This window comes from Hemitrygon akajei, chromosome 2, assembly GCF_048418815.1.
Source record: "Hemitrygon akajei chromosome 2, sHemAka1.3, whole genome shotgun sequence".
Taxonomy (NCBI): domain Eukaryota; kingdom Metazoa; phylum Chordata; class Chondrichthyes; order Myliobatiformes; family Dasyatidae; genus Hemitrygon; species Hemitrygon akajei.
Window position 1 is genome coordinate 211,799,062 of NC_133125.1, and position 15,834 is coordinate 211,814,895.

General features: G+C 47.8%; 2 protein-coding genes across 2 annotated transcripts in view; one reads left to right on the forward strand and one right to left on the reverse strand.

Annotated features, from left to right (window-relative positions):
* The window catches only part of LOC140720513 (butyrophilin subfamily 1 member A1-like), a 52,661-nt gene extending 48,135 nt beyond the window's left edge, over window positions 1-4,526 (reverse strand). The window contains exons 1-2 of the mRNA XM_073035360.1: window positions 4,152-4,526; window positions 163-251 (exon numbers count right to left, since the gene is read on the reverse strand). Coding sequence (XP_072891461.1) covers window positions 163-220 — 58 coding nt within the window. The 5' untranslated portion in view covers window positions 221-251; window positions 4,152-4,526. The remainder of the gene's footprint in view (window positions 1-162; window positions 252-4,151) is intronic.
* A 3,781-nt stretch (window positions 4,527-8,307) lies between these two features.
* Window positions 8,308-15,834, forward strand: part of LOC140722250 (nuclear factor 7, brain-like) — a 50,277-nt gene continuing 42,750 nt past the window's right edge. The window contains exon 1 of the mRNA XM_073037039.1: window positions 8,308-8,571. Coding sequence (XP_072893140.1) covers window positions 8,308-8,571 — 264 coding nt within the window. The remainder of the gene's footprint in view (window positions 8,572-15,834) is intronic.

A 15,834-nucleotide genomic window follows, 5' to 3' on the forward strand; every position in this document is an offset into this window, starting at 1 on the left:
GTCAATGGGACTAGGCAGCATAACAGTGTGGCAGAGATCAGATGGGTCGAAGGGTCTGTTTCTCTGCTGCAGTGTTCTGTAACACTATGACTCAATTATTCGTTAGACTTTGAAACACTGTCCACTAATAATGTAAAATAAATGAATGCCAGAGGTGCTTACCATGTGCAGAATAGAGAACCACTGGAAGTAAACACACAGCGAGATATATTTGTTCCATGTTTGTGAGATGGGTGGAAAACAAAGATCCCCTAGTAAAAAAAATTGCATGGTTTTTGAATATGAATCATTATATTTTGCATACATTAACATACAGATATTACCATTATTTTATTTTGTGCAATGTTTAATTGAATGACAACATCCTTTAGCAACCTTGTTCAATAATATTCACAAACATTCCAAATTTTGTCTGTTAATGTTCTGCATTTGTTTTTCTAACTTTACAAATCCATCGCCATTCACTTTCTATCACAGCATGTTTGCTGAAAACAAAAGGCATTATTTTTATCAAGGGGAAGAGATGGGCAACAGTGATATCAGAGAGGGAGGGCAAAAGGCTAGGAAACAGCAAAGGTCCAAAAATTAGCGGCCTCATCACGACAGTGTAGGAGGCCACGGATGGTCATACCGGAACTGAAATGGGAAGTGGAATGAAAATGGGTGGCTGTTGGGAGATCCCGCTCAGTGAAACAGTCTCCCTGTCTGTGTTGGGTGTCACTGATACACAGAAGGCCACACTGAGCGTACTGGACAAAATATATGACCCAGATGGACTCACAGGTGAAGTGTGGCCTCACCTGGAAGGACTGTTTGGGGCCCTCAAGGGTAGTGAGGGAGCAGGTGTAGCACTTGTTCTGCTTGCAAGGATCAGTGCCAGGAGGGATAGCAGTGGGGAGGGACAAATAGATAAGGGAGTCTTGTAATAGATAAGGGATCCCTGCAGAGAGCAGAAATTGTGGGAGAGGGGGTAGGGAAAGATGTGTTTTGTGGTGCGATCTCATTGGAGATGGTGGAAGTTATGGAGAATTATATGCTGGTTGCGGTGGCTGGTGGGGTGGTAGGTGAGGACAAAAGGAACCCTATCCCTGATATGGTGGCAGGAGGATGGAGTGAGAGCAGACGTGTGTGAAATAAAAGAGATGTGGTTGATGGCAGCATTGATGGTGAGGAAGAAAATCCCAGTTCTTTTAAGATGGAGGACATCTCCTTTGTTACGAAATATAGAAACATGGAAAACCAACAGCACAATACAGGCCCTTCGGCCCACAAAGCTGTGCCGAACATGTCCTTACATTAGAATTACCCAGGGTTACCCATAGCCCTCTATTTTTCAGAGCTGCATGTAGCTATCAAGAAGTCTCTTAAAAGACCCTATCGTATCCGCCTCCACCACCAGCAGCCCATTCCACGCAGTCACCTCTCTCTGCATAAAAACCCTTACCCCTGACATCTCCTCTGTACCCGCTCCTAAGAACCTTAAAACTGTGCCCTCTTCTGCTAGCAATTTCAGCACTGGGAAAAAGCTTCTGACTATCTACATGATCAATGCCTCTCATCATCTTGTACACCTCTATCAGGTCACCTCTCATCCTCCATCACTCCGAGGAGAAAAGGCCAAGTTCACTCAACCTATTCTCATAAAGCAGCTCCCCAATCCAGGCAACATCCTTGTAAATCTCCTCTGCACCCTTTCTATGTTTTTCTCATCCTTCCTGTAGTGAGGCAACCAGAACTGAGCACCGTGGGGTCTGACCAGGGTCCTATATAGCTGCAACATTACCTCTCGGCTCTTAAATTCAATCCCTTAATTGATGAAGGCCAACGCACTGTATGCCTTCTTAACCACAGAGTCAAGCTGAGTAGCAGCTTTGAGTGTCCTATGGACTCGGACACCAAGATCCCTCTGATCCCCCACACTGCCAGGAGTCTCACCGTTAATACTGTATTCTGTCATCACATTTGACCTACCAAAATGAACCACCTCACTCTTATCTGGGTTGAACTCCATCTGCCACTTCTCAGCCCAGTTTTGCATCCTATCATTGTCTCGTTGTAACCTCTGACAGCCCTCCATACTATCCACAACACCCCAACCTTTGTGTCATCAGAAAATTTACTAGCCCATCCTTCTACTTCCTCATCCAGACCATTTATAAAAATCACTAAGAGTAGGGGTCCCAGAACAAATCCCTGAGGCACACCACTGGTCACTGACCTCCATGCAGAATATGACCCAAATACAACCACTCTTTGTCTTCTGTGGGCATGCCAGTTCTGGATCCACAAAGCAACGTCCTCTTGGATCCCATACCTCCTTACTTTCTCAATTAGCCTTGGATGGGGTACTTTATCAAATGCCTTGCTGAAATCCATATACACTACATTTCCTGTTCAACCCTCATCAATGTGTTTATTCACATCCTCAAAAAATTCAACCAGGCTCATAAGGCACGACCTGCTTTTCACAAAGCCATACTGACTATTACTAATCATATTATGCCTCTCCAAATGTTCATAAATCCTGCCTCTCAGGATCTTCTCCATCAATTTACCAACTACTGAAGTAAAACTCACTAGTGTATAATTTCCTAGGCTATCTCTACTCCCTTTCTTGAATAAGGGAACAACATCCGCAAATCTCCAATACTCCGGAACCTCTCCCATCCCCATTGATGATGCAAAGATCATCACCAGAGGCTCAGCAATCTCCTCGCTCGCCTCCCACAGTAGCCTGGGGTACATCTCGTCTGGTCCTGGTGACTTATCCAACTTGATGCTTTCCAAAAGCTCCAGCACATCCTCTTCCTTAATATCTACATGCTCAAGCTTTTCAGTCCACTGTAAGTCATCCCTACAGTCTCCAATATCGCTTTCCGTAGTGAATACTAAAGCAAAGTATTCATTAAGTACCTCCACTACCTCCTCCAGTTCCATAGACACTTTTCCACTGTCACACTTGATTGGTCCTATTCTCTCACGTTTTATTCTCCAGCTCTTCACAAGCTTGTAGAATGCCTTGGGGTTTTCCTTAATCCTGTCTGCCAAGGCCTTCTCATAACCCCTTCTGGCTCTCCTAATTTCATTCTTAAGCTCCTTCCTGCTAGCCTTATAATCTTCTAGATCTCCATCATGACCTGGTTTTTTGAACCTTTTGTAAGCTCTTCTTTTCTTCTTGACTGGATTTACAACAGCCTTTGAACACCATGGTTCCTGTACCCTACCATCCTTTCCCTGTCTCATTGGAAAGTACATGTGCAGAACTCCATGCAAATAACCCCTGACCATTTGCCACATTTCTTCCGTACGTTTCCCTGAGAACATTTGTTTCCAAGTTATGCTTCCAAGTTCATGCCTGGTAGCCTCATATTTCCCTTTATTCCAATTAAATGCTTTCCTAACTTGTCTATTCCTGTCCCTTTCTGAATCTATGGTAAAGGAGATAGAATTGTAATCACTATCTCCAAAGTGCTCTCTCACTGAGAGATCTGACACCTGAGCAAGTTCAGTTGTTCTGGAATGAAAAGCCTCATCCTGAGAGCAGATACTGCGGAGACAGAGGAATTGAGGGAAGGGGACAGCATTTTTACAATAGGGTGGGAGGAGGTACGGTCCAGGTAGCGATGAGAGTCCGTGTGTTTGTAATAGATTAGTAGGTAATCTGTCCCCAGGGACAGGCAGATATATCAAGGAAGGGGTATCGGAAATGGTCCAATCATCTCGTAGTTTCTTATTTTGTCCCGTCTCCGTCCCTAACCCACACATCCACCTTTCCTCCCACCTGCTAGCTTGTACTCCTCACTCTCCCCGCACCCCACTTATATATTCGGGCTTCTGGTCTCTTCTATTCCCGCCCTGATGAAGGGTATCAGCCCCGAACCGTCGACTTTGTACTCCCCTCCATAGTTTCTTCCTGACTTCCTGCGGCATTTTGTGTGTGTGCTATAAAATCTTTGCACTGTTTCTTCCTTTTATATTTGATTTAAATAAACTTTCTTTTTATGTTCATTTAAAAAACAACTTTGTTCCCACTCTCTCGCCAGCCCGACTGAAGTTACTTGTTTTTTTACTGCGGTGCTCCTGAACCGAAACGTTGGAGTCTGCGCAGTATCACCACCCTCCCCCACTCACTACAACTCCTCAACTCTTACCACTTTACAGGTTAAAAGCCCTTCCACCCGCTCTTCCCAGTCACCGAGTGGATCAGCGCCGCGAACGGGAAGCTCCGCACCCCATCGTGGCTTCTCAGCGAAAATCCTCCCAGCCCAGACTGAAACTCTGCGCCGCGATCTCTGCACAATCTAGTGCCCGACTTCCGCCTCCCTGACACTGGGCAGCTCCCAGCTCTGCAAACGAAGCGAAGTCTCGGCCAGAGCCACCTTCGGGGGGAGACCGCGGGTCTCCCTTTCACGGAGCCCCGCTGGGAAACTTGAAGGTGACCCTCTTTGTCCAGGCGCCTCCCCAGCCCCACTCACCCGATCAAACCCGGGAGCAGCCGCTTCTCCACTGGCCAAGGCGTGTCGGGGAAAGTGAAAGCATACTAGTGATAGGGACGGAGCAGGGTCCACAGACACGCAAACTTTGTTTCTTACAGTTAAACTTGTTAATTTATCAACATTTCAAGAACATCCTCCTTTTCAGATTAGTTAGAATCGAAGTTTCAATTCTCTGTGTATAAAGGGAACATTAGGGGGGGCTTCATCACACAGAGAGCGGTGGGACTGTGGAATGAGCTGCCAGCTGAAGTGGTGAACGCAGGCTCACTTTTAACATTTAAGAAAACATTGGACAGGTATATGGATGAGAGGGGTATGGAGGGATATGGTCCAGGTGCATGTCAGTGGGACTAGGCAGAAAAATGGTTCGGTACAGCCAAGAAGGGCCAAAAGGCCTGTTTCTGTGCTGTAATGTTCTATGAAACAAAACCAGAGATTCTGCAGTTGCTGGAAATCCAGAGTAATACACAAAGTGCTGGATGCCAGGCAGAATCTAAGGAAATGAATAAACTGTCGATGTTTCGTGCCAAGACCCTTCATCAGGACTGGGAATAGTGCGCAGGTAAATGGTAGAATCTGTTTAGCTCACAGAACAGCACACCACAGGTACAGGTTCACGGCCACATTGTTTATCTCCTTTTGATTTGTGTGGGATGGGATGAAGATCATCACCGGATGCGGTGCAAAGCGGGGGGCAAACATAAGTGGAGATGTGGAGAAAGCGAACCAGCTGAACAACTTCTTCAATAGGTTCGACAGCACAATCTCATCCTCACCGCAGAACTCCACACCAGGCTTGTCTTTCTACTCGTCCTCCCTCTTACTTCCCTCACAGAAAAATAGCCACTCACAGGAGACCTTGCCCACGCCCAGGATTACGGCTGCACAGGTGGAAGGTCAACTGAGGAAGATCTGTACCAGCAAGGCGGCTGGACCGGATGGAGTATCCCCACGATTACTGAGGGCCTGTGCGACTGAGCTGGGAGAACCACTACAGCGCATCTTCAACATGAGCCTGGAGCAGAGAAGAGTACCCAGACAGTGGAAAACATCCTGTATTGTCCCGGTACCGAAGAAACCACAACCAAAGGAGTTGAATGACTTCAGACCTGTTCCCTTGACGTCGCACGTGATGAAGACCATGGAGCGGCTGATAATACAGAATCTGAGGCCACAAACCAGGCACGCCCGGGATCCTCTTCAGTTTACGTATAAGGAGAAGGTGGGAGTGGAGGATGCTATCACGTATTTGCTGCACAAATCCCTCTCTCACCTGGATGGAGTCAGTGGTGCTGTGAGGATTACATTCCTGGACTTCTCTAGTGCCTTTAACACCATCCAGCCCAAGATCTTAAGGCACAAACTAACGGAGATGGGAGTAGACTCTCACATGGTGGATTGGATAGTGGACTACTTGACAGATAGACCTCAGTATGTGTGGTTGGGAGACTGTAGGTCTGACACAGTGGTCAGCAGCACAGGAGCGCCGCAGGGGACCGTGCTCTCTCCGGTCCTGTTCAGCCTGTACACATCAGACTTCCAATATAACTCGGAGTCCTGCCATGTGCAGAAGTTCGCTGATGACACGGCCATAGTGGGGTGTGTCAGGAATGGACAGGAGGAAGAGTATAGGAAACTGATACAGGACTTTGTGATATGGTGCAACTCAAACTACCTGGGTCTCAATATCACCAAGACCAAGGAGATGGTGGTGGACTTTAGGAGATCTAGGCCTCATATGGAGCCAGTGATCATTAATGGAGAATGTGTGGAGCAGGTTAAGACCTACAAGTATCTGGGAGTACAGTTAGACGAGAAGCTAGACTGCACTGCCAACACAGATGCCTTGTGCAGGAAGGCACAGAGTCGACTGTACTTCCTTAGAAGGTTGGCGTCATTCAATGTTTGTAGTGAGATGCTGAAGATGTTCTATAGGTCAGTTGTGGAGAGCGCCCTCTTCGTTGTGGTGGCGTGTTGGGGAGGCAGCATTAAGAAGAGGGACGCCTCACGTCTTAATAAGCTGGTAAGGAAGGCGGGCTCTGTCATGGGCAAAGTACTGGAGAGTATAACATCGGTAGCAGAGCGAAGGGCGCTGAGTAGGCTACGGTCAATTATGGAAAACCCTGAACATCCTCTACATAGCACCATCCAGAGACAGAGAAGCAGTTTCAGCGACAGGTTGCTATCGATGCAATGCTCCTCAGACAGGATGAAGAGATCAATACTCCCCAATGCCATTCGGTTTTACAATTCAACCGCCAGGAGTAAGATATGTTAAAGTACCGGGGTTAGGACTCAATGTATTTAAGTAAACTACTTAAGAACTTTTTAAAAGCTATTATTAATGCTTTTTGAGAGGGTGATTTTAGATGCATATCATATTTTTACTGAGTTAAATATTGTATGTAATTAGTTTTGCTACAATAAGTGTATGGGACATTGGAAAAAATGTTGAATTTCCCCATGGGGATGAATAAAGTATCTATCTATCTCTCTATTTCCTGTATTCTGATGGCCTTCTCCCAGTGACATGACCTGCTGATCTCCTCCCCCTGGTTTCCCACTTCTTTCCCTTTCTTCCAAGGTCCACTGTCCTCTCCTGTCAGAGTCCTTCTTCCTCAGCCTCCTCTGCCCGTCAAATCCCAGCTTCTCACATCACCCCACCCCACCCCATCCGGGAGTAAGAAGATCACACACTGGCTCGTCATCGAGGGTTCAGCAGTGGAAAGAGTGAGCAGTTTCAAATTCCATTCATTGTCATTCAGCCTTACACAAGAATACAGCCGATTGAAATGGCATTCTCTGCAAAACGGAACAGACAGTCACACACAGCACAATGCACATGTCAGTACACTAGCAGGAAAACACAGTCGCAACAAATAATTCACCCCAGGTCTGTGAGTGGCATGGCCTGTAGGTTGTTGGTGCATGGGATGCTGGCCTTGAGCCATGTGTCTCCAAGAACAAGCACTCAGCAGTTCCTCATCCCACACCGGTTCAGCAGACGAACGCAAATCAGCTCGCCTCGCACCGGGCGGAGAGCAGAGCCAATGGGAGGGGTCATCTCCCAACCCAGCATGGACACCTGCTGTTTCCTACACTGCCTTTGGCGTCCCATCCTGGGAGGTTGTCACACCATGTGGGCCTCATCCACACACGTGTTGAACCAGACTGGCGGTATTTCCTATAATAAGTGAGTCTAGGCCCAAAAGGGCACAGCCTCAGAATAGAGGGGCATCAATTCAAAACATAAAGGAATTCCTTTAGCCAGGGGGTAGTGAATCTGAGAAATTCATTGCCGTAGATGGCTGTGGAAGGCAAGTCACTGAGTTTATTTAAAGCGGAGGTTGGTAAGTTCTTGAATAGTCAGGGTGTCAAAGGTTACTGGGAGAAGGCAAGAGAATGAGGTTGAGAGGGGTAATAAATCAGCCAGGATTGAATGACTGGGCAGACTTGGTGGGCCAAATGATCTAATTTTGTTCTTATATCTTATGGTCTTATAGCATCATGGGGCCAGTATTTATTGCACATCCCAATGCCCCAAAGAAATGTGGACAGCTTTTGTGAAAGGTGAGGGATAAGGGGGATGTGGGAAGGTCCCTGCCACCTGTAGAAACTGTGTTTTGAAAGGATATTGTCAAGGCAAGAAAGGAAGTGAGAATGAGAATCACAATCAGCTTTATCATTGTTAGGCTGCGAAATGTTTTAGTGACAGCAGTACAGTGCAAGGTTTTAAAAAACCTGTAAGTTACAATAAGAGAGGCGTTCTGTTGGTCGAGGTCGACCATGGAATTTGCTTCCTATCTTTCACATGCCGATGTACAAGACAGGGCTGTATGATACGGTACACAAGCTGTTGCCTGTGTATCCTATCTTTCACATGCCGGTGCGCAAGACGGGGCTGTATGATACGGTACACAAGCTGTTGCCTGTGTATCCTATCTTTCACATGCCGGTGCGCAAGACGGGGCTGTATGATACGGTACACAAGCTGTTGCCTGTGCAGCAGGCTCCCGCCACGCTGCTCATGATGAATTCAAAGGAAAAGCAGAGACTGATTGCCATAGGTGGCATTGTTTGTGGCCCCTGTCGATTGATCATGCCTGTGACCCAGCCACAGACAAAACTCCACAAAGGATGTACCCTTTTAACACCATTTAAAATTCCTTCAAATCATAACATAATTATCAGCCCACACACAAAATGCTGGTGGAATGCAGCAGGCCAGGCAGAATCTAAAGGGAGAAGTACAGTCAACATTTCGGGCCGAGACCCTTCATCAGGACCAACTGAAAGAAGAGTTAGTAAGAGATTTGGGAAGGGGAGGGGCAGGGGGGAGATCCAAAATGATAGGAGAAGACCGGAGGGGGTGGGATGAAGCTAAGAGCTGGAAAGGTGATTGGCAAAAGGGATACAGAGCTGGAGAAGGGAAAGGATTATGGGACGGGAGGCCTCAGGAGAAAGAAAGGGGGAAGGGAGCACCAGACGGAGATGGAGAGCAGGCAGAGTGATGGGCAGAAAGAGAGAAAAAAAGGAGGGGAAAAAACTAAATATATCAGGGATGGGGTAAGAAGGGGAGGAGGGGCATTAACAGAATTAGAGAAGTCAATGTTCATGCCATCAGGTTGGAGGCTACCCAGCCGGTATATAAGGTGCTGTTCCTCCAACCTGAGTGTGGCTTCATCTTGACAGCAGAGGAGGCCATGGATAGACATATCCGAATGGGATTGCAACGTGGAATTAAAATGTGTGGCCAGTGGGAGATCCTGCATTCTCTAGCGGACAGAGCGTAGTTGTTCAGCGAAACGGTCTCCCGGTCTGCGTCGGGTCTCACCAATATATAAAAGGCCACACCGGGAGCACCGGACGCAGTATACCACACCAGTCGACTCACAGGTGAAGTGTTGCCTCTCCTGGAAGGACTGTCTGGGGCTCTGAGTCCCTCTCACAAGCACTCCTTGTCTGCTCTCCATCTCCCTCTAGTGCTTCCCTCCCCCTTTCTTTCTCCTTAGGCCTCCCGTCCCAGGATCCTTTCCCTTCTCCAGCTCTGTATCCCTTTTGCCAATCAATTTCAAGCTCTTAGCTTCATCCCTCCCCCTCCTGTCTTCTCCTATCATTTCGGATCTCCCCCTCCCCCTCCCACTTTCAAATCTCTTACTATCTCTTCTTTCAGTTAGTCCTGACGAAGGGTCTCGGCCCAAAACGTTGACTGTACTTCTTCCTATAGATGCTGCCTGGCCTGCTGTGTTCCACCAGCATTTTGTGTGTGTTGCTTGAATTTCTAGCATCTGCAGATTTCCTCGTGTTTGCGTTTTTAAATAATTATCAGCCCAGTATTCTTCCATATCTTGGTGGGACCTGCTGCACCCTCTTATCTCTTACAACCTTCAGCCCAGACACATAATTTTGGAAGAAGACAACAACAGGTATGTAAAGAGGAAAACTTTCTTTGTCAGTATTTCATCTTAATGATGTGCGTTCAACATTGAGGCAAGACACTGGTCAATATGAGGGAAAATAGGCCATTATCACATTCTAACCAGAGGCCATTTTGTCTTCAAACTTCCATTTTATTTTGGCTTGTACCAGGGAGTAATCACAATTAACTCTTTCCTTACACAGGGAAATGTGCCTTCTCTAGCAGCTTCCCGGTGTTGAGGATGACTGGATTCCACTCCAGAAATGAGGTGACCGATGAGGCCAATGTGGGATCTGCAGTGTGGGATTAGTACATGTGTGTGGTTTATGGTTGATGAGACTTGGTGATGAAAGGGCCTGTATCTGAGCTTTATTCGTAATAAAAGTATTAAACCTGATGTGAAAACTGTTTTACATTCTGAGTGCCATCTGGTCAAAACATTCAGTCATATTTATACAGTTGTATAAGATGATGAGAGGCATTGATCGTGTGGATAGTCAGGCCCAGGGCTGAAATGGCTAGCGTGAGAGGGCGCAGTTTTAAGGAGCTCGGAAGCAGATACAGAGGAGATGTCAGGTAAGTTTTTTACGCAGAGAGTGGTGAGTGCGTGCAACGGGCTGCCAGCGATGGTGGTGGAGGCGGATACAACAGGGTCTTTTAAGAGCCTCCTGGATAGGTACATGGAGCTTAGAAAAATACAGAGTTATGGGTAACCCTAGGTAATTTCTAAGGTAAGGACAAGTTTGGCACAGCTTTGTGGGCCGAAAGGCCTGTACTGTGCTGTAGGTTTTTCGATGTTCCTGACTCACTGCACCATTGTCACTCAGGTTGCCTCAGAGGTGATGCAACTTTTCAATGTTTGTGGAGCTTCGCCACTTGAATTAACCCCTCCATGTCTGGTAGCAGAAGGAGCCTCAATTAAGGTCTTTTTCCACAGAATTTTTGCTTTGGCTACACTGAGATTTAGTTCATCCCTCAGCACGTCCTTCTGTCGCCTGGACTGTGCCAGCTGGCGGCATTCCCGGACGGACATCTCGCTGTGCTGAGAGACCAACAGATTTTGGGCCGACCAAAGATCGTCCCTCTCTAAGCTGATGATCTTCCAGCAGCAGTTTCCATGCTGAATGACTCAATGACACTGAGATCACCAGAAACAGGAACATCAGCACTGAGGGCGGCAGGTCAAATGTCTCATTTTGAGAGGGAGGCTGAAATGTCACTCCCCGTAGGACCCCTGATCTCACTTGAGGGTCCTGTCTTATGTAACATCCCACTGTTGTGGAGGAGAGGAGTTGTGCAGGGGCTGGGGTGATCTGACGGACAGATGGAGAGATTATCGGGCTGTTGGGAGGGGTTTACACACTTGGTTGGGAGAGGTCGGATCAGACAGGTCACTGGGCCTGCAGAAACAGAATCAGAATCGGGTTTGTTATCTCTGTTTTATATGATGTGAAATGAGTCACTTCGAAGCAGCAGTGCAGTGCAAAGACATACTTTGTTGGCATTCATCTGTCTGGAAGGACCATGGGTGATGGTGATGATCATCACAAGTCTGTGCAGAAGGTATGGAGATCCTATGAGTCCAGTTGTTAAGATCCCCCTCTCGGCCTCACCAAAGAAGAGCTTATGAAGCAATCCGTTTGGCACCAGCTTGGCTGCAGGAGCTGCCGGAAGGATGTTCAATGACGTCCAGCCGCAATTCGGGCTCCACTCCAGATGTTCTTCGTTTTTCCTGAGGCTGCCCACAAGGCTGGGGATCTGGTTCATGAGCACCAGGGCGTGTCCAGCCACCGGACAGCCTGCGAGCTACATTTGCAGGGGCCAGACCTCTTCCCTGTTGTTCAGCCTTAGTCTGAAAGGAGTTTAGTTTCTGTGTGTCACCAGCGAGGGGCACTACATGAGACTTAAACACAAAGTACACTGCAGATGCTGGGGTCAAAGCAACACATAAAACAAGCTGGAGGAACTCAGCAGGTCAGGGAGCAGCTGTGGAAATGAACAGTCAACGTTTCGGGCCGAGACCCTTCGTCAGGACTGAAGAGGGAGGGGGCAGGGCCCTATAAAGAAGGTGGGGGAGGGTGGGAAGGAGAAGGCTGGTAGGTGCCAGGTGAAAACCCAGTAAGGGGAAAGATCAATGGGTGGGGGAGGGGATAGGCAGGAGAGGTGAAGAAGGAATGTAAGCGGAAAGCACTCTGGGTAGTAGAAGAAGGCAGAATCATGAGAGAGGTGATAGGCAGCTAGAAGAGGAGAGAGAGTGAAGGTGGGATGGGGGAAGGGAGAGGGAGGGAATTACCGTAAGTTGGAGAATTAGATGTTCATACCAAGGGGCTGGAGACTACCTAGACGGTATATGAGATGTTGTTCCTCCAGCCGAAGTTTGGCCTCATCATGGCAGTAGAAGGAGGCCATGTATGGACATATCCGAATGGGAATGTGAAGCAGAGTTGAAGTGGGTGGCAACCGGGAGATCCTGTCTGTTGTGGCGGACGGAGCGGAGGTGCTCGACGAAGCGGTCCCCCAACCTGCGTCGGGTCTCGCTGATGTAGAGGAGGCCGCACCGGGAGCACCGGATGCAATAGATGACCCCAACAGACTGAGAAGTGAAGTGTTGCCTCACCTGGGAGGACTGTTTGGGGCCCTGAATAGTGATAAGAAAGGAGGTGTAGGATCAGGTGTAGCCCTTGCGCTTGCAGGGATAAGTGCCCGGTGGGAGATCTGTGGGGAGGGACGTGTGGACCAGGCAGTCGTGGAGGGAACGAACCCTGCAGAAAGCGGAGAGGGGTAGAGAGGGAAAGATGTGCTTAGTGGTGGGGTCCCGTTGAAGGTGGTGGAAGTTGCTGAGGATAATGTGCCGGATCTGGAGACTGGTGGGGTGGTAGGTGAGGACAAGGGGAACACGGTCCCTGTTGTGGTGACGGGAGGATGGGGTGAGGGCCGAAGTGCGGGAAATGGAGGAGATGCGGGTGAGGGCATCATTGATGACGGCAGAAGGGAAACCACAATCCTTAAAGAAAGAGGACATCTGAGATGTCCTGGAACGGAAAGCCTCATCCTGGGAGCAGATGCGGTGGAGACAGAGGAACTGGGAATAGAGAATAGCATTTTTACATTTGGCAGGGTGTGAAGAAATATAGTCGAGGTAGTTATGAGAGTCAGTAAGTTTATAGAAGATATCAGTGGACGGTCTGTCTCCAGAGATGGAGACTGAGAGATCGAGAAAGGGGAGAGAAGTGTCCGAGATGAACCAAGTGAATCTGAGGGCTGGTTGGAAGTTAGAGGCAAAGTCGATGAAATTGACGAGCTCAGCATGGGTGCAGGAAGCAGCACCAATGTAGTCGTCAATGTAGCAAAGGAAAAGTTGGGGAGCAGTACCAGTATAGATTTGGAGCATAGACTGTTCCACATAACCCACAAAGAGACAGGCATAGCTGGGGCCCATGTGAGTGCCCAGAGCTACACCCTTGGTCTGAAGAAAGTGGGAAGAGCCAAAAGAGAAGTTATTAAGTGTGAGTACCAGTTCCGCCAACCGGAGGAGTGTGGTGGTGTTGGGGAACTGGTGAGGTCTATTGTCAGGAAAGTAGCGGAGGGCTTTGAGGCCTTCTTGATGGGGAATGGAAGTGTATAAGGATTGGACATCCGTAGTGAAAATGAAGCGGTCAGGACCGGGGAGCAGGAAGTTATTGAAGAGGTGGAGGGCATGGGATGTATCCCAGATGTAGGTGGGGAAGGACTGAACTATGGGTGACAAAATGGAGTCCAGGTAGGCAGATACAAGTTTAGTGGGGCAGGAGCAGTCCGAAACGATGGGTCTACGGAGACAGTCAGGCTTGTGGATCTTGGGGAGGAGGTAAAACCGAGCAGTGTGGGGTGTGGGAATTATGAGTTTTTTTGGCTGAGGATGGAATGTCTCTGGAGTTGATAAGGACGGTGATGGACTTGCTACAGAAGACTTGCTGTTGGAGAGGCACTGTATTGGCAGGGAGAAACTTACACATTCAGCTCTCCATTTCACACAACTACCAGCCCGTGGTGGAAGCTGAAAGTGAGAGCTAAAAGCACTACCACTACACTACCACACTAAGCTCATCACAATGACCACTTTGACACCAAAGGCATAACATCACTATGAATGATAAAATAAATAGTGCAAGTGAAGGAATAATGGGGGAATCAGTGGGAATCTGTGTGTCATCCCCGGCACAAAGACGATGGTTGTGGTGTTTGGAGCCGATCATCTCAGCCACAGGACATCTCTGCAGGAACTCCTCAGGACAGAGTCCTCGGCCCAAACACCCTCAGCTGCTTCATCAACGACCTTCTGTCCATCGTAAGGTCAGAGGTCGGGATGGTCACTGATGACGACACAATGTTCAGCACCATCTGCCACCCCTCAGGTAATGAAGCAGCCCACAACACAAATGCAGCAAGACCTGGACAATATCCAGGCCTGGGCTGATAAGAGGCAAGTGACAATCACACCACACAGTGTCAGGCAGTGATGTCTGAGGGAGGGATCTCTGGGAATCATGAGAATTGGGAAAGTGTGTAATATGTTTAAACAAGGTGCTTATATTTTGGGAAATTATGGTAAAATTAGACCAAGGGAGAAGGTCACTGAGAGGTTACGATATGACAGTCGGTGCAGTGATTAGACTGTGGACGTGTTCAGTCAGCAAAGTGAAGCTCACTGGATCAAAGGTAACATAGAAAACATAGAAAATAGGTGCAGGAGTAGGCCATTCGGCCCTTTGAGCCTGCACCGCCATTCAGTATGATCATGGCTGATCATTCAACTCAGAACCCTGTACCTGCTTTCTCTCCATACCCCCGATCCCTTTAGCCACAAGGGCCATATCTAACTTCCTCTTAAATATAGCCAATGAACCAGCCTTAACTGTTTCCTGTGGCAGAGAATTCCACAGATTCACCACTCTCTGTGTGAAGAAGTTTTTCCTCATCTCGGTCCTAAAAGGCTTCCCCTTTATCCTTAAACTGTGACCCCTCATTCTGGACTTCCCTAACATCGGAAACATTCTTTCTGCATCTAGCCTGTCCAATCCCTTTAGAATTTTATACGTTTCAATAAGATCCCCCCTCAATCTTCTAAATTCCAGTGAGTATAAGCCTAGTAGATCTAGTCTTTCTTCATATGAAAGTCCTGCCATCCTAGGAATCAATCTGGTGAACCTTCTTTGTACTCCCTCTATGGCAAGAATGTCTTTCCTCAGATTAGGGGACCAAAACTGCACACAATACTCTAGGTGTGGTGTCACCAACGCTTTGTACAACTGCAGTAGAACCTCCCTGCTCCTGTACTCAAATCCTTTTGCTATGAATGCCAACATACCATTTACCTTTTTCACCGCCTGCTGTACCTGCATGCCCACCTTCAATGACTGGTGTACAATGACACCCAGGTCTCATTGCACCTCCCCCTTTCCTAATCGGCCACCGTTCAGATAATAATCTGTTTTCCTGTTCTTGCAACAAAGTGGATAACCTCACATTTATCCACATTAAATTGCATTTGCCATGAATTTGCCCACTCACCTAACCTATCCAAGTCATCCTGCATCCTCTTGGCATCCTCCTCACAGCTAACACCGCCGCCCAGCTTCGTGTCATCGGCAAACTTGGAGATGCTGCATTTAATTCCCTCATCTAAATCATCAATATATATTGTAAACAACTGGGGTCCCAGCACTGAGCCTTGCGGTACCCCACTAGTCACTGCCTGCCATTCTGAAAAGGTCCCATTTACTCCCACTCTTTGTTTCCTGTCTGCCAACCAATTCTCTATCCACATCAGTACCATACCCCCAATACTGTGTGCTTTAAATTTGCACACTAATCTCCTGTGTGGGACCTTGTCAAAAGCCTTTTGAAAATCTAAATATACCACATCCACTGGCTCTCCAC